The 18,913-nt window shown below is 51.4% G+C and overlaps 2 protein-coding genes across 2 annotated transcripts; one reads left to right on the top strand and one right to left on the bottom strand.

The window, feature by feature from the left end:
- Positions 1 to 2,438: 2,438 nt before the first annotated feature.
- LOC115399808 (potassium voltage-gated channel subfamily G member 3-like) lies at positions 2,439 to 5,701 on the top strand. Its single transcript, XM_030107381.1, has 3 exons — positions 2,439 to 2,691; positions 2,828 to 3,650; positions 4,008 to 5,701. The coding sequence occupies exons 2-3, from the start codon at positions 2,920 to 2,922 to the stop codon at positions 4,651 to 4,653; spliced, it is 1,377 nt and encodes a 458-aa protein (XP_029963241.1). The 5' UTR covers positions 2,439 to 2,691; positions 2,828 to 2,919; the 3' UTR covers positions 4,654 to 5,701.
- Positions 5,702 to 7,240: 1,539 nt separating this feature from the next.
- On the bottom strand, positions 7,241 to 18,585 carry eml4 (EMAP like 4). Its single transcript, XM_030107380.1, is given in 25 exon segments — positions 7,241 to 8,764; positions 8,863 to 8,993; positions 9,074 to 9,172; positions 9,276 to 9,363; positions 9,691 to 9,788; positions 9,878 to 9,966; positions 10,041 to 10,108; positions 10,207 to 10,338; positions 10,431 to 10,513; positions 10,516 to 10,555; positions 10,641 to 10,789; positions 10,907 to 11,042; positions 11,164 to 11,298; positions 11,425 to 11,520; positions 11,592 to 11,702; positions 11,787 to 11,856; positions 11,938 to 12,087; positions 12,597 to 12,717; positions 14,493 to 14,528; positions 14,636 to 14,661; positions 16,408 to 16,548; positions 16,932 to 17,117; positions 17,372 to 17,489; positions 17,560 to 17,733; positions 18,561 to 18,585. Coding segments are annotated over 25 exon segments (2,901 nt in total). The 3' UTR covers positions 7,241 to 8,365.
- Positions 18,586 to 18,913: the final 328 nt, after the last annotated feature.

Here is an 18,913-nt window from a genome sequence, read left to right as displayed (position 1 = left end):
TAAATTCAGTCAATATTTCACGTGACGATGAGAACTGATAGAGAAGGTCAAACTGTTAAAATGGCTAACAGATTACACTAAAAATGCCTTAAACCACTAAAAATTACTCAAAAGCCACTTCTCACTATTTCATTTTATTAATCCAATATTTACTCTTTCATTGTTTTTATTTTTTAGTAATTAGCATTTTCTTTATTTACATAATTGATTTATTGTGTTTAATAGGATGAGAGTCTCTTCATGTCTTTTATGCTTTCTCATTCTCACCTACACGTTCTTTTTCTCCTTAACTCCAATTTCATTTTTAGAACGATAATCTATCTAACGCTGCTAAAATGAAAAATGCTTAAATAGCAAAAATACTTTTCCTTTTTTTTGGGGGGGGGGTGCTTCATCAATAATCTGTCACGTGTTTGCACCTTAAAGCCATTCATTCTTTCCAGTCAATTAAATAATTTGAGACTTATATTATTATTATTATTTTGCACATAGAGTCAAAACAATCTGACTATGTGCAGGGGAGCGAAAAAAGCAAAACATTTGACAGTTCACAGAGACATTTTCACTGTAGTGTGAAATCATTTGTTCTCACTTCCACTGATGGTTTAAATAATGTTCACAAGCAGTTTGCCCCATTGATCCATTCACACACATTCATGGTGACAAATGACAGTGACAAATGTTGAGTTTCTAAAGTCTCCTCTCGGTAAAAAGAACCAGGATTAAATCCAAACAAAGAAAAGTCTCAGTCTCAGTTGAACTCATTTACTTTTACTGACCACCTGCTGCGTTACCTGGAGCTTTGAGATGTGTACAGAGACTGCAGACGAGTTGTAATGACGATAAAACACTGGTAAAAGAATTAGTAATGCTGGAGACAACTAAAAATTACGAAATCTACTAAAATATTACCCAAACAATGCTCAAATTCCTTCAGAAAAAAATGGGACTGAAATACATGATGCAGGTGAAATAGCTGATAAAATGGCTGAAACTGATAAATCCTCAAAAACTGATAAAAAATAACAGTTAAAAAAGAAGGTAAAAACCAGATAAAATAGCTTACACTGACAGACATAACCATCAAAAAGTAAAAATGGTTTACCTTTGTAAAAACGCAACAAATCTGCAAACCACTCAAGAAAATGTAAAAAATGTAAAAAAGCAGTTTCTGTCAGAGTTTTCTGCTCTGTGTGTGTGTGTGTGTGTGTGTGTGTGTGTGTCTGTGTGTGTGTCTTGTTTGTTTTGGTGAAAAGAAGTCTGAGAACATCATGAAAACATCCACATTTCTCCATGAAACTGAAGGCAGCTGGATCTTTTAAAGTGCAGAGGTGAGAGGTGTGATTTTGTAGCATCTAAAAATGAGCGACTGCTTTTTCTGCTCTATTTGTCAAATCTGCTGAAAACAGCTCTGTGGTGCTTTTGGTATGATCTCTTCAACAACTGTTCACTCCTGAGGACCAGAAGCTTTATAAAAAGGATACGAACTGCCTCAGACACTGGTCCAATACGATAGAAGCGCTTTGCTTTACAACAGATTCCAAAATGACAAGATGTCATGAAGATCTACTGTCAGAGTAGAGACCAGGCCTCTCCAAGGCTAGAAAACACTTCCAATACTCAAACTAATTATAATAATTAAAAAACATCATGGATGGCCGAGGAAAGACTCGGTAGACTTGCAGCTATTAGCATTAAAAGAAGGCCCAGAATGTCGTTTGTGATTTTGCCTCGAGAAAAGCGAGAAAGCAAAGATTGTGAGAACATTCAGGCGGTTGAGTGAAAGAGGTGATCAGAATGCCCCAAATCTGCATCTATATGATAGCCTAGACCTCAAGGAACCCAGGGTCTGAACCCATACTATGATAGATTTCTGTTTTATGTAATGGTTTCAGTATTTTATTTATTTAATGATAAAACCTTTTTATGCACATTAAGTTCTTGATTTTATGTTGTGGTTGATATTTGCTCATTTCAGTTCAGTTTTTATTTGTGTCCTTCTGCCTTCATTTTGCTGCCATTAAACAGGACGACAGTTTCTCAGTGTGCTGGTGTTTTACTTTTCCTGGACAAGTTCAGTCGGTCTTTCAGAAAGATTCAACAAAGGAAGTGACAGCATAAATCACACAACTGCAATTGATACTGCATTTAATGAAATCCAAATTTGCATTTAATCCTCCAGCATCCTTAAATATTCAATCTTAGATGAGATGAAGTTGGTATAAGGGGCGACTCACAGGGCTCCGCAGAGACCCGAGTCAGTTCTGTAACTAGTTCCTTTATGTTACTGGCATCAGTCATCTCGACAGCGCCGTGACAGTGAGTGTCCAGCAGGGGTAGCTGCTCAGTATAAATCAACCCTGGAAGATATTCTTCATGTCTGACTTGGATGTTAACTCAGCCACCAATTGCTGTGGCGGAGGAGGAAGAGGTGGAGGAGGTGGAGGAGGAGGAGGAGGAGGAGGAGGAGGTGGTGGTGTGAAGGACAGTGCGGCAGTTTGCACAGTTTCTGAATCAAAAGGAGCTTTCCAGTTGTTTGAATCATCGACTAATCCTCCTCCTCTCAGACGCGATGAGGAGGAGGAGGAGGAGGCTCTGCTGCTGCTCTCCACTCACATTCAGCGCTGAAGAGAAGTGAAGCAGAAGTGAAGCAGAACACAGATGTGATGTTGAACGACTCGATGATTTGAGGTGAGTGAGGCATCAAATTCCAGCTGATGCTCACAGATCATCATCATCCTGGAGCATCCTCCTCCTCTGCCTCGTCCTGCTGAGACTTCTGTTGCTCGTCCTGATCCTCCTGCTGCTGCTGCTCTTCTTCTTCCAGTTGCTCCTCTGTTGAGTGAAATGAAATCTGGGAGCAGAGGTTGAAGTTTGCTGCTGGCTGCATCGTTCCCCTCCTCAGAGAGGAGGCGCAGGATGGAGAGTCGGCTCGGCGTGAAGGCAGGCGGCAGCAGGTTCAAGCAGGCGGTGGCTGAAGCGTGCCGTAAGAAGGCGAGCGCAGAGGCTGAGGCAGCGAGGGCGAGCCGGAGCAGCCTGTGGGGCGTCCTCAAGAGGAATCTGAAGAAGCCCCGGGTGAAGCTGGGGGGCAGCTTGTGCACGCTGAACGTGGGCGGCCGCAGGTTCTCCTTCTCCGCCGAGCTGATGAAGCGGCTTCCCCTGAGCCGGCTGAGCCGGCTGCACCACTGCGCCTCCGAGAGCGAGCTGCTGGAGCTCTGCGACGACTACGACCGCGACAGGAACGAGTTCTTCTTTGACCGCCACGCCGACGCCTTCAGCTTCATCCTGCTGTACCTGCAGCACGGCTCGCTGCGCTTCCTGCCCGACATGTGCGAGCTCTCCTTCTACAACGAGATGCTGTACTGGGGCCTGGAGAGCTCCGACCTGCAGCCCTGCTGCCAGCGCCGGCTGGACGACCGCATGTCCGAATGCTGCGTCCACTTCTTCCCGGAGGAGGAGCCCCACGGCCCCGAGGAGCCTTCCCGCCGCTGGCTGGACAAGATGAGGAGGACGTTCGAGGAGCCCACATCCTCAGTGGCGGCGCAGATCCTGGCCTCAGTGTCCGTGTTCTTCGTGCTCGTCTCCATGGTGATGCTGTGTGCCAGCACGTTACCTGACTGGAGGGACGAGGACAGCCTGGAGCAGCACAGGTAGGACACGCCTGTCGGACTGATCTGCTCTCTGATTGTTCCTCTCTGACTGTGCTGCTCTCTGATTGGTCCTCTCTGACTGCGCTGCTCTCTGATTGGTCCTCTCTGACTGCGCTGCTCTCTGATTGGTCCTCTCTGACTGCTCTGCCCTGTGACTGGTCCTCTCTAAGACTGTGCTGCTCTGTGATTGGTCCTCTCTCTGATTGGTCCTCTGACTGCGCTGCTCTCTCTGATTGGTCCTCTCTGTGACTGCACTGCTCTCTCATTGGTCCTTTCTCTGACTGCTCTGCCCTCTGATTGGTCCTCTCTGACTGCTCTGCCCTCTGATTGGTCCTCTCTCTGATTGGCTGTCTGCAGGGTCATCGAGGCCGTGTGCATCGGTTGGTTCACCACCGAGTGCATCGTCCGTTTCCTGGTGTCTCGAGATAAATGCGAGTTTGTCCGCCGCCCTCTGAACATCATCGATATGTTGGCCATCATGCCGTACTACGTCTCCGTCACCATGACGATAGTGACAGGAGAAGACTCGCAGCTGCAACGCGCCGGCATGACGCTGCGCATCCTGCGAATGATGCGGATCTTTTGGGTGATTAAGTTGGCACGTCACTTTCTTGGCCTGCAGACACTCGGCCTGACTCTACAGCGCTGCTACCGCGAGATGGTGATGCTGCTGGTCTTCGTTTGCGTCGCCATGGCGATTTTCAGCGCACTAGCCCAGCTGCTGGAGCACGGCCTGGACCTGGAGGGCCGGAACGAAGACTTTGCCAGTGTCCCCGCCGCCTGCTGGTGGGTCATCATCTCCATGACGACAGTGGGATACGGGGACATGTACCCGGTGACGGTGGCGGGCCGCGTGCTGGGCGGCCTCTGCGTGCTGAGCGGGATTATCCTGCTGGCGCTGCCCATCACCTTCATCTACCACAGCTTCGTCCAGTGTTACCACGAGCTCAAAGTGCGCTCAGCACGCTGCAGCCGCAGCCTGTCCGCCGAGTTCCTGAACTGATCATTGAACCACACACACCAACACCGTCACAGTAAACACCGTCACCACCAGCACTATCACCCCTAACACCGTCACCACCAGCACTATCACCCCTAACACCGTCACCACCAGCACTATCACCCCTAACACCGTCACCACCAGCACCGTTGCCACCAACACTGACACCATCAACATCACTACCAAAACCAACATCATGATCAACACTGTCACAACTCACACCATCACTACCAACACCAAAGTTACAAACACAATCGTCACCAGCACCATCCCCAACACTGCCACCATCAACCGACATCACACCCAAACAGACTGAACATTAGCGTCACCCTCAGGACAAACTGTGTGCCAGCGCCCGACCTAAAGACTGCATATCACTGCCCCCCTCAGGACAGAATCTATACCAGCACCCGATCTATGGACAGATGGCATATTAGCGCCCCCTTCAGGGCATACTGTGTATTTGCACCCCCTCAGGACAGACTGTACACCAGCACCCGATCTCTGGACAGACTGTGCATTCCTGCAGCGCTCAGGACAGACTGCACACCAGCGCCCCCCTCAGGACAGACTGCACCTTACCGTTCCCCTCAGCATGAAGGTTACGTGAGGGTTTTGGACTGTCAGGGGGTGAAGCTGCCAGTCTGTGCTGTCATTGGACAGTGCCAGTGGTTTCCATGGTGACGGGAGATTGAAGTGTTGAATATCAGGACCGACCTGTGAGTTCTGTGAAATGTCTCACTTCTCCGTCATGTGTGTGAAATTCTGCAACTCCACAGACTCTCCATTTAACCCCCCTTCTCCTCCTCCCCATCTTCATGCTCCTCCTCTTCCTGCTCCTCCTCCTCCCCCTTCTGCTCCCTCCACACACAGCTGAAGGCTGTTTCCAGAAGATCACAAAAATCTTCATACAAAATGTGTAGGCTATAGTAAAAATCTTTGTGCAAAATGTTGTTTATATTTTCAACCTGATAACTGATTCAGTTTGTGTCATCTACTTGTAAATAGCTGCAGATTTTTCCTTCATTTGAAAATAAATGTCTAAACCTTTCTTCTCTTAATTTTTTTTTCCATTAGAGTCCAGATGCATCCCAGCAGGTTCTTGATTGGTCTGAACTGGTGTGAGTAAAGTTTCAGGATGATTAACCATCTTAAAAATCAGGCAAACAACTCAAAATATGGTCACCAGTAAACAGGTGTAAAATATTTACTTTGTACCTGTACTTGTAACTTTTGTTTTATCCGAGTTCAGAAGCAGAATATTACCACTCATCCAGGATTTCATGTAAGACAAGTTTGACAAATTCATCAGTATCATCTCAACCAACCAATCCTTACAGAGCACTTTTCATATTCATACAAAACAATGCAAAGTGATAAACAGATTCTTATGCAGTATCCACTAAATAAATAAATAGCAGATTCCTATTAGAACTATTCAGTCACTTATTCAAGAATTAATCATCAGGCTGAGACAATAACCACAACATTTCATTCAGAGACATGCAAAATACATGAAATTAAAAGTAAATCTATTTTGAAAGATTTAAAAAAGAAAACTCTATTTAACTCTATCCAAGTCTATTTACATTGATCTGAGAATCCTCTCATTGAGCTAATCACAGCCAATACTTGACTATGGAGAAAACAATATTTCTTCAAACAGAAATTTCAAATAAACTCGACGAAATGTGTAATTTGAAAGAAGTTAAGCATCCAAAATGAACTTCTCTTTTGATGACTTTCTCAGAAGGTAAATGAAGTGTTGTTTGATGTAACTCTGAGTTTGGAGGAATTAATGGAGAACTGCATGTTTTTGCCTCCAGGCGAAGCTCGGTGTCCAGTGTGTTTTAGCGTTCAGCTGAACAGAGATGATGCGAAACACTCAGGTAAAGCAGAAGTGTTCTCATCACACACAGCTGGAGAGACTTTTTCAGCCTGAACTAAAAAATACATCGAGTCTTACCTGAGCTTCAGCGTTCGGCGGGCACTTCAATCAAAACCTGCTGTTTTCTTCTTCTGCGGTGTCAAATGGAGAGTGTCAACTCGCACTCCAGGGAGTTAGCGCCATCTATGGGAGTAGGAATAGAACTCACGATTTTTTTTCCCCCCTGAACTTCGTTTCCTGTAGCAGAAGACCTGCCACTGGAAACGGGTCCGCGACCCACCTATTGAGAAACAGTGAGGACCGGGATCATAGACGGAGATCTGGACCAGGATTTGAGACGAGGCCGAGGACCTGAGGTTTGGTGCAGGACCTGGTGTTGGTGAGGAGCGTGAAAGTTGCACACAGTCTGAGGACAAAAACATCCACACACGTCTTCCTGTTACCATGGAGACCCTGAGAGATACTGGAGGCAATGTGTCACGGTAACAAATCCCTCTCTCACACACACAAGATCATATTTCTAGGTGGGCGGAGCTTGTTCCAGTGAAGTGCATCAAAATCTCCATGACTCCTGTTCTCATGTTCTCCCTGAGGTTAGCAGGGTTCCTTCCACGGTGTGTGTTTTGAGGTCAGACAGTAAAAGTCCTGTAGGTGTGTCCAAGTGTGTGTGAACAAGAGGAAATCTTCGGATGTGATTAGTTGTTTGGTTTCAAAACATTTATTTGCATTTTTTTTGTTGAAATCTTCCGTACAGTCTGTCCTCTGACAGGAATGCATGAGAGAAGATGTGATTGGCTCAAAACAGTCACATGAACAACATCACAAGTATCAATGTTGTTAACCGAACACTGGAAATTACACACTTTAACCCCCCCTCCAGCCACCCCCCACCCCCGAAACCTTCCCCGAAGTCCCACCCCAAAATATCAGCATTCCCAAACACTGAGGGACAAGTGTAAAAGAAACGAGCACAGAAGAGACGAGCTGAGAGACGAGTATAGAAGAGACGAGCTGAGGGACGAACTGAGAGACAAAAAAGACACGAGCTGAGGGACGATCTGAGAGACGGGTGCAGAAGAGACGAGCTGAGGGACGAGCCGAGAGATGAGTGTAAAAAAGACAAGAGACGTCCCCGTCACTGGGGTGTCGAACAGAAATGGTCCAGAACAGGGACAAAGACACCCAGCCGACCCCCCACAGGGCTGATTGGACCAGAGCGCTGCTGCCCCCTCCTGGAGAACAGAAATATACATCCAGCTCTGCAGTATGTACAGACGGACTACAGAGGGACTGCGTCCCGAATCGTCCTGCCACATCCTGAAACGTCCTGAATTGTCTTGAAATGTGCTGCCACGTCCTGAATCGTCCTGCCACGGCCCTCGATGCTCCGCTCTGATTGGACGGCGGTGGTCCCGGGGCTGTGGGGTCTCTGCTGCTTGACACTGAGCATCGTAGCAGCTTTCAGTTCACACACACACACACTGGAACATCATGAAGTCCCCAGGGTGTGTGAGGGTCTGAGTGTGTGTGTGTGCATGTGTGTGTGAGAAAGAAAGAGAGAGAGAGAGAGAGAGAGAGAGAGAGAGAGAGAGAGAACGAGAGAGAGAGAGAGAGCGAAAGAGAGAGAGAGAGAGAGAGAGAGAGAGACCATGTGAGTGTGTGTGTCTGTGTGTTGATGAGTGGACGGCTGGACCTCTGAGTGTCCGTCCCCACAGACTGTCCAGACTGTCTGCAGGTTGAGACCCCCTGTGGACCTCCTGACAGGAAGCGAGGAGCCGTCCTGGCGACCGCTGCGTCCCGAGTCCCCGGCGGGCCGGGCCGGGCGGTCTAGGAGGGCGGAGTCAGCGGCGGCAGCCCCTCGTCGCTGGGCGTGGCCGTGTCGTCGCTGGGCTCCAGGCTGTCCTTCAGGCTCACCGTGCTGTCCGACGGGGGCGGGGTCGCCTCCGAGGCGGGCGGGGCCAGGTCGCAGGGGGGCGGGCTTTCCGGACAGGGCTCCCGGGTCCCGTTGGCCGTGGGGGGAGGAGGCGGGGCGTAGACGGGCTCGGCCCGGCGGGGGGCGGAGTTGGACAGGAGGCCGTCTGTGAGGGACAGCGAGCTCTTCTCCACCAGACGCCACTGCATGATGCTCATGTCCTTCCCCCCCGTGGACAGCAGGTGGCTGTCGTCAAACAGGAAGCTCACGTTGGTCACATGACTGCTGTGGGCGCTGTACTTATGGCTGGGAGCCTAGAAACAGGGCGAGAGTGAGACGAGGAGGACACACCGAGTGCTGTGTGTGTGTGTGTGTGTGTGTGTGCGTGTGTGTTTCTCTGTCCCTCTCTCACCTTGAAGGTAGAACACGGGTAGGAGAAGAGGTGAACTTTACAGAAGTCGTCTGCCAAAGCGATCACCTTCCGGTGGTGAGACCTCATCAGGGCGTTGATGTCCGTCCCATCAGAGCCTTCCGGCCACACTCCTGGAGGGGGGAGGGGGTTAAAACTGTGTACGCACACACACACACACACACACACACACACACACACACAGGGTACTCACCGAACACATGGTATCCCAGCACACAGGTATATGTGGCCCAGTCGATGTCTTTACACTCTGAACGGTTTCTGATCAGTTTGCAGCCGTTCGGGACGTCCCCTGTGACACACACACACACACACACACACACACACACTAGAATGTAGTAGAGTGCAGTAGGAGGTAGTGAAACTGAGTGACAGCAGGGTACAGTCAGACTCACAGTAGAGGATCTCATAGTCTCCGGAGTTGGACATGATGAAGTTGTTATCAGGTGACCAGTCCAGGTGAGTGATGTAGCTGGAATGTCCCTGTGGAACCACCACCACATCACCATCACCATCATCATCATCATCATCATCACTACTCGCGGCGTCAACGTCAGTTACAACGGATAATAAATCATAGCTGCTTAGAAAATTCCATGTTTTTTGGGGAGGTGATGTTACCTTCAGATAATGACATTAACTTCCGATAACATCATCACTACCCTCATAATCACCATTGTGATGGTGTTGTTTGGTTATTGTCTTGTTGTGGTGGTGTTGTCATATTGTTCACACTGTTGTCATGCTGGTGTGGTTCTTGTGTTGTTGCGGGTGTTCTTGTGTGGTTGTAGAGACGCGACTGTGACTCACTGAACACTTTCCGTAGCGGCTGTACTTGCGTCCCCTCTCTGAGACGTTGTAGAGGTAAATGAAGTTATCGTGAGAACCAACAGCCAGCAGACTGCCATCTGGACAGAGACACGGACAGGGAGGGACAGTCAGAGGGGATCTGTCGTCACGGAAACGGCTCCCAGCATCAGTGGAGGATTTCACCCACCGGTGGAGTACCGCATCACGGACAGCTGCTCGTTCCCGTCCGTGTGGATCCCCACCAGGTCCGTGGACTCTGCGTCCAGGAGGTACCACCTGGAACCGAGCCAGACTAGTTAGGGCAGCTCAACCTGTTAACCGGATGATCCGGACGTGGGTGAAGTACTGACTTTCCTGAGTGCGTTCCTATGGCGACCACAGCTCCACTGGGATGGAAGTCTGCACAGTGTCCATGTTCCTGCGGGCGGGACATTTCTGTCAATGATTTCTGAGAGACAACCTCCACCCCCCCCCCACCCCCAGACCGTGCTCTGCAGAGACAGACCGCCCCCCCACCTCCAGACTGCGGCTCCACTGCAGACTGTGCTCGGCAGCGTTCCAGAGACAGACCAGTCTGTCCTGAGCACAGGTCAGGAACAGGGCTCTGGACGGGTGACACGCCAGACCCCACAGCTCGTCTGTGTGTCCCTGAACACATCACACACACACACGTCAGGCTTCCTGTGTCTCCAGTCTGTCCAACGGGGCCGTCGGGGACCGGGCGCCGGGAAGCGTCTCACCTGCACTTCCACCAGGAAGCCGTCGTTGAAGGTTCCCCTCAGGATGAAGTTTCGAGACGTTCCCACCAGAAACTCCTCCCCTTCCCCTCAGAGACCGCCCGGATCGCCCCGTACTGGTCTGGAACCTACACACACACACGCCAATGACGTCACTGCTGAGGGTGTTTGTGTGTGTGTGCGCGCACGTGCGTGCTTGTGTGTGTGTGAGACCTCGATGTCCCGGTCTGATCTCAGCTCGTGGTCCCACAGGATGATCCTCCGGTCTTTTCCTCCCCCGGTCAGCAGGGTGCCGCTCCTCATCTCACACACACAGTAGACGCTGCCCTCGTGACCTTTGACCTGTCGGCTGATCTGAAAGGCTGCACATGCACACCCACGCCCGTTAGGTCTCACAGAAACCTGCAGGAGGCAGCAGATCACAAAACGAGGTCTGTCTGTGGGTGTCTCTCAACTGTCCCCCGTCCGGGCCGTCTCACCTCGAGGTCCCTTCCCTGTGGGGGTCTCAGCGGAGCTCCTGGTCCAGACCAGCAGGACCCCTCCAGAGTCTCCAGTCAGGATGTCTCCAGAACTCAGGAAGGCCAGACACTGCACGAACTTCGGCTTCTCGTATTTCTGAACACACACAAAAAAAAAAAAACTGTCAGACCAGAGACACACCAGGACCAGAGTCACATCTGGACCAGGGTCGGACTACAGTCAAACCGGATTCCAGAGCTCCCCTTAGTGAACTCACCCCAAAGATTCCCTGTTTACGAGCCAAAGCAGATCCATTCCAGGTCCAGAAGAAGATGTGGGACTTCCCGCAGGTCACAATGGTGCTGGGGTCGGTGGGGTGGAACTCCACAGCCAGGACCACCTCGTTTGTGGTCTGAGAAGTCAACATCGAACCAGCCCGCCAGAACCCAGAGAGAGGAAGTCAGCAGTCAGTCAGATCAGCAGTCAGTCAGATCAGCAGTCAGTCAGATCAGCAGCACCGGCTGAGGCGGGTTCTCACCTTAATCTCTGCGATCTTGGATTTCTTCTGCCAGTCCCAGACCGTCAGCATGTGGTCGTTACAGTCGTCGATCACACTGAGGTGCTGACCCGAGTCCTGAGACAGCGAGAGAGGAGGTCATCGTCATCTTCATCATCATCACCGCCATGCAGCGGGACGACACTCACCGCTTTGGAGAACGCCAGAGAACCGACGCCTCGTTCAAACGTCCCCATGCCGATGACCTGCAGCGTGGACAGGCTGACGCTGTCCCAGATCCGGACGTGAGGCTGCAGCGGCTGAACACAGCACGACACATGGTTCAAGTCCCAGTCTCTCCACTATCGTGGACGGGATCTACAGGTTCAGTAGTGTGTCCTCACCCGTCCGTCTTTGTCCACTCCCGCAATCTGACCCGTCGCGATCCGGATCTTATCAGGATGGATGGCCAGACTGAGACACACACAGACATGAAGTCAGCCCCGGAAGAGAGAGAGTGTGGGAGCGTGTGTGTGAGACAGACTGTGTTCTCACCACTTGACGCAGTCAGTGTGTCCCAGGTAGTGTCTCTGAGTGTGTTCTTCATAGTTGAACAGAACCACCACAGAGGCGATGAAGTAGAGGATCTCTCCGGTTGGGAGGAGGTAGACGTTGGCTCTGCAGTCTCTGCCGCGATAACCGTACCTGTGTCCAAGTCAAGGAAGACTCACAACACTGCTGTTCAGGTTCTACTGAGAGCTACTGGGATTCTACAGAGATCTACTGAGGTTCTACTGCGAATCTGTGCTTCTACAATGATCTACTGGGGTTCTACTGAGGTGCTACTGTGATCTTAAGTTCTGCACAAGACCTACTGGGGCTCTACAAACATGGGAAAGTGGCTCTATGGAGAGCTGAGGTTCTATGGAGATCCTACGAAATCAGTGTTACCTTCACAGTTCATCACAGAACCTGCTTTGAGTCAAGGAAGAACCTGGACACCGTCAATAGAACAGCTTCATCTCCTGAGATTCTACTGAACATCTACTCTTCTACTGATGTTCTGCAGAAAAATCCAAAGAAAACAATGAAGAGCAGGAACACAGAGGTCCACTGAGAACCTGACACCGTTCAGATGCCGTGGTAACTCTGAGCTTCTAAATGTGTTGAGAACGGTGACTCTGCTGCGCCCCCTGGGGGTCACAGGAGGATACACCCAGTCCAGCTTCAGCTTTTCTGGAGGCAGCTCGGTGCGAATGTCGTCGTAGTTCTCCACATTCGACGGGATGAACATCGTGATGGGACGACCCCGCATGAACATCTTAATGTTCCCCTCTGAAGAACACACACACACACACACACACACACACACACGCATATATCAGCAGTGCCCCACAGCCAAACACACATCTGTTGTGATGACAGGTAGAATCTAGATGAGAGTCCTACAACACTCCTTTAACACTCCCGTAACACTCCTGTGAGATTCCAGTCACACTCCTGTAACACTCCTGTTAGATTCCTGTAACACTCCAGTCAGAGTCCTGTAACACTCCTGTAACACTCCTGTTAGATTCCTGTAACACTCCAGTCAGAGTCTTGTAACACTCCTGTAACACTCCAGTCAGTCCTGTAACACTCCTGTAACACTCCAGTCAGAGTCCTGTAACACTCCTGTAACACTCCAGTCAGAGTCCTGTAACACTCCTGTAACACTCCAGTCAGAGTCCTGTAACACTCCTGTAACACTCCTGTAACACTGCGGTCAGAGTCCTGTAACACTGCGGTCAGAGTCCTGTAACACTCCGGTCAGAGTCCTGTAACACTCCTGTAACACTCCTGTTAGAGTCCTGTAACACTCCCGTAACACTCCAGTGAGAGTCCTGTAACACTCCTGTAACACTGCAGTCAGAGTCCTGTAACACTCCCGTAACACTCCTGTTAGAGTCCTGTAACACTCCCGTAACACTCCAGTGAGAGTCCTGTAACACTCCTGTAACACTCCGGTCAGAGTCCTGTAACACTCCCGTAACACTCCTGTGAGAGCCCTGTAACACTCCGGTCAGAGTCCTGTAACACTCCTGTGAGAGTCCTGTAACACTCCGGTGAGAGTCCTGTAACACTCCCGTAACACTCCTGTGAGAGTCCTGTAACACTCCAGTAACACTCCGGTCAGAGTCCTGTAACACTCCTGTGAGAGTCCTGTAACACTCCTGTAACACTCCGGTCAGAGTCCTGTAACACTCCCGTAACACTCCTGTGAGAGCCCTGTAACACTCCCATAACACTCTGGTGAGAGTCCTGTAACACTCCCGTAACACTCCTGTGAGAGTCCTGTAACAGTCCAGTAACACTCCGGTGAGGGTCCGGTAACACTCTGGTGAGAGTCCAATAACACTCCATTAACATTCCTGAGTCCGGTAGCACTCTAGAAACACTCCTGTGAAAGTCCAGTAATACTGTAACACACCTGTAGATGCACCTGTAATACAACTGTATCACACTTGTAGTACACCTGAGATGCAAGTAAAAAAAAAAATACCTGTACGACATTTGCAGCGCCACCAAAAGGTAAGACATAACACACTTATCAAGGAAGAGATACAGGTGAGGGACGGGTGAAAGGAGCAAAGGCCATTTAAGGGGACAGACAGGACAGGTGAGGCAGGACAAGAGGCAGGTGAGGCAGGTGAGACAGAAAAACCTCCACTGGGTCACTGTTAACAATTAACCAGAATGAATGACCTGCCAATCAAAGAGTGATTGACTGTAGCATTCAACTGTGCTGAAGTTCCAAGCGAGGAGGGGGCGGGGCATTGCTACTGATTGGTCCAATTGGTGGGGTGTGAAACAGCATGTGGTGACTCTGTGGAGGTGAATGGGGTCAGGGGGCGGAGCCACAGACAGGTGAGACGTCACCTGAGCAGGTTGAAGCAGAGAGAGCAGGAGGGCGAGCGAGGCTGACCATAGAGACAGAGACAGTCAGAAAGAGAGACAGAGACAGTCAGAGAGACAGTCAGAAAGAGAGACGTGATTGGTCCACATCAGAAAACATTCATTCCGTTGCTGTTAGCATGTTAACAGGTTAGCCTGCTAGCTCGTCAACTTACCGGCCTGGCTGTTTTTCTCTCTGGTGGACATTTTGGCTGGTTTGAGACAAACATATGATCAACAACAACACAAACAACAACAAATACTGACTCCATGAAGATGAAGATGAGGATGAAGAAGAGGATGAAGATGGTGTATTTACCTTGACTGATCACCGGGTCTTTATGTCTGAAAAACAAAAAAGATTGCAGTCGTCAGTAAGCCTGTATCCATTATGGTGCATTCACACCGGACGCGTCCCGGGCGTCGTCGACGCTTGGGACGCCTCGAAGCTGACGCTTGTGACGCTTTAAACACGACGCTTGACACCAGGTGGTCACAAAGCTCGCGACGCTCTTGATGCACGTCAGTTAATTGGCGCGCAGGAGGCTGATTTCTGTTTCCAGCTATGGCGGATCGCATCAGGAGAGCGGCTTGGCTTTATTTGTTAAATAAAGCTAGACCGCGTTGTCGTCGGAAAAGTCGCTATTGGCTGCTCTGCTCCTCTCTGCTCCGACTGCAGCGGGGAGCGCTGCTGAGACTGACCGCTTGTGAGCGCTTTGGGACGGGGGAGGGGCTCACGCAGCACCCGCTGCTCATTGACGACAGCAGCGAGACGTCCTGTCACGTCTCCAGAGCACCAGAGAAGGTTGCTAGATTTGTCGCTAGTTGCTTTTGACAAAAAAACGTCGCCAAGAGGCTTTGGAAAGTCGCCAGATTTAGCGAGAAAGTCGTCAAGTTAGCAACACTGGCTGGCCCGCATCGGTGCTCGGATCACTCGTAGTGACGTAGCACCGGAGAGATCGTCTCTGATTGGTTGACGCTCAGCGGCAGCGCGTCGAAAGTTCAGTTTTCCCAACTCTCAAAAAGCGACGCTCACGACGCTCTTGACGCCGGGGACGAGCGTCGTGGGCGTCGACGCTCGAAACGCTGGAAAAGCGACGCTCATGACGCTCCTGATGCGCCGCCCCGCCGCCCGCCGCTCCACGACGCTCGTCCACCATAGACTTTGCATAGAAAAGCGCCGCTCACGACGCTTGCGACGCGTCCGGTGTGAACGTAGCATTAGTGTGAGTTTGTCTGTGTCTGTGTTTTTGGCCACTTCACGCAGCAGTCAGTTCATTCCTGTCTCTCTGGCCCTCCTTCCACCGAACTGGTTTCAGGGCTGGTTCGGAGTCAGAGCCCGACTTCGCTCCAGTTCTTTGTGTTTCTGACTCTTGGCTCTAAAAACTGGTGCTTAGCAAGCACCAGCTCTTTGCTGCACCGATATGTCAGGGGACTGGGGGCGAAGCTATCGAGACCAAAGAGGCCAGTGGAAACCATAGAAGTGGAAACCGTTAATACAATGGATAGACCTTTCATGACGTCACCCATAGCGTTCCAAAATCCCGTTCTGAAGAATTCAGCGAGTCCAGCAGGACGTCTCCACATTGAACATTTGCAACCGGATGTAAATGTGATTGGTCCAATGTGAAAATCAGAGTCTGGTGAAGCCAGCACAGTAGTAGAAACTAGTGATAGAGACCAAAAATGTTCTGAAACCAGGCGCTTTATATGTTTATGTTTATTTTCACTCTGAAAATCGGCATTTTTGAATGTTCCAATGAGACCGGGGCTCTTTTTGGAAACCAGCATCATCGCCCCCTGCTGGAATTTCCCCGGAACTACATCTTTTTTGCACTTCCGCATTATCTTCATGTTTTCTGAGCGGAGGTTGGTGCTTGGTGAAAACACAGGAAAGCCACCTACAGCTCAGTGCCTTCAATCATTTCCTCAATTCGCAATGGAGCGCTGTTGGGTAAATGGCCATGTTCAATGGATGCAGAGCATGTACTGACATTTACTGTGATACAATGAGGTGGCAGAAGGGGGTATGTCTCTCTCTCTTTGTCTCAGTACCTGTCTGTCTGTCTGTCCCTCCCTCCCTCCCAGTACCTGTCTGTGTTCTTCGCCACCTTGGCCAGCAGCCTGGAGGTAGACGCTGCCTTCACCAGTTTGTTCCTACTGTCCTCTGAGGAGTCCCAGGTGCTGCTCTGGGAGCGCTCCATCCCTGAAGACCGCTTCACGCTGGGACCCCTGATGCACAAACACAGTCAGCATTAGGAGGAGGAGGAGGAGGAGGAGGAGCAGGAGCAAGGCCAAGAGCAAGACGAGGAGCAGCAGATTAACAGCCAGTAGCACACAGGCCAACACAGCACCCAGAGAGAGGTTAGTTAGCTGGAACACTTCAACTACTCAAAGCCCAGGCTTTTGGAGGCCTTCTGGAAGAAGAGGAGGGGGAGGAGCTAGAAGAGGAGGAGCAGGAAGCACTACCATGAGAGGGAGGAGTTAAAGAGACAAAGCCCAAAAGAGGAAGCAGCATTCGAGGAGGCCTGCTGGAGGAGATCGTCAGGTGAAGGGGGTGGATTGGTTATTAAGGAAGTAAGATCAGAAGCAGCCAACAAATCAGAGAGAGGAACCTTTTGAATGGGGTGTGGCCTTTGCTGCTATCGGACGTATGTTTCTGGGAGGGGGCGGGAGGGGGGTGGGGGGAGGAGGAGGAGGAGGGGCAAGGGGAGGAGTCCTTCGGGCGAGGAGGTTCCTCTCGCTCCTGGATCTCCTCCATCTGAGAGCGCTGCACTGCCTCCTTCTTTTTCTCCGGTCCACTGTGGAGAAGACCAGGACCATCAGACACAGAACCAACATCTCCAGAACCATCACGGACCACCATGGACCACCACAGACCAGGACTGCCAGGAACCTGGCAGAACACCTTTCTTTCTGCTGTGATGGACCAATGGACCTCCTCAGAGTGAAACAGAGGTGTGTGAAGTTCAGGAGGATGCAGATCAGAGTCGTTGGACAGTCTGAAACACATGAGATGAGACATGGCTCCGCCCCCTTGGAGGCAGGGTTTTACCTCTTGGCGGCGGAAGACACTGTCTCCTTCCTGGTGACGGAGGTGGAGTCCCTCTTCCGTCCCGTCCCTCCGTTAGCGATGCAGGACATGGAGTAGGCCTCCCGCATTGCAGCACCACCTAGAGGAGGGACACCGTCAGTGCGCCGTCAGTACACCGCCTAACTCGCGGCACTCCCACGGGTCCTCACCCTTCCCTCCGTGCGGTTTCTTCGAGGCGTCTTCGGACGCCGCCAGACGCCGGAGGACGTCGGCGAGCGCCGCTTTCATCACCGTCAGCTCATCCTCCTGCTGCTGGACTCGCAGCTCTAACGCAGACAGACGGTCGTTCACGTCCGAGACGCTCGCACCAGACATACTGTCATCTGCACCAAAGCCAAGGACAATACAGTCAGGACGGGACAGACTGTAATCTGCAGAGACACAGTGGACAGACTGTACTATGCAAAGACAGACTGAATACTCTGCAGACAAAAGACAGACTGTACACAGCAAAGAGAGACAATAGTCTGCAGAGACAAAGTGGACAGACTATACTCTGCAGAGAGACATAGAACAGACTGTACTATGCAAAGACACAGACTGTATGCTCTGCAGATACAACACAGACTGCACACAAAAAAGGGAGACTTCACTCTGCAGAGACACAGTAGGCAGACTATACTCTGCAGAGACACAGTGGACAGACTGTTCACTGTAGAGACACATCGGGCAGAGACCGACTGTCCTCTGCAGAGAGACAGAACAGACTGTACTATGCAAAGACAGACTGAATGCTCTGCCCATCAGGACAGACTGTACACAGCAGAGAGAGACTGAGCTCTGCAGAGACACGGTGGACAGACTGTACCTTGCAGAGACACACAGGACAGACTGTACTCCTGTAACTGACGGGCCCTCTTGTGTTTTCAGTGCCTGTACCTGAACCTGCTGGACCCTGCTGGACCCTGCTGGACTATGCTGGTCCCTAACGGACTCGGTCTTTGTGTCTAGGGGTCTCTGCAGTCTCCTTCAGCAGGAGCGCTGGTTTTACGGCCCTACAACCACCGGAGGGGCGGTGCGCATTCTGTTTGATAAATACAGCAGTGACACGTGTAAAGCCGCGGGAGGTGCGTGCGTGCGTCCCCCGCCGTGCTGCTGCACGGGCCGGGGCCCGGCGGGGGTCCGGGTGCGCGCCGCGGTCGGGACTCACCCAGGCTGCCGGTGAACCCGTCCATTTTCCGGGAGAAGAGCGGGATCCGGGCCGGAGGCCTGCGGGAGGCTGAGCGCACACTGCGGGCCTCCGTCCGGGTTTTTCCACCGCAGCGGGGCCGAGGAGGAGCCGAGCCGGGGCTTTCGACGCCTCGCCGCCCGTCTGGTCCGTCCGGGAGATCCGCGGCCTCGTGCGGCTGGAGGAGCAGGAAGGAGCCGCCGCGGAGGCTCGGAGCGCCGAGAGAGGAGCGAGAGGAGCCGCGGAGTGCACCACCGACGGACCGACGCTGCTGCGCGCTTCCGACTCCGCCTGCTCTGGCACGGAGCGCTTCCCCTGGGGGGGGGGGGGGGGGG

Source organism: Salarias fasciatus, chromosome 13, assembly GCF_902148845.1.
Source record: "Salarias fasciatus chromosome 13, fSalaFa1.1, whole genome shotgun sequence".
In the NCBI taxonomy this organism is placed as follows: Eukaryota; Metazoa; Chordata; class Actinopteri; order Blenniiformes; family Blenniidae; genus Salarias; species Salarias fasciatus.
The sequence above is the reverse complement of the archived record's forward strand: the minus strand, read 5'-3'. Positions and strand labels throughout refer to the sequence as shown.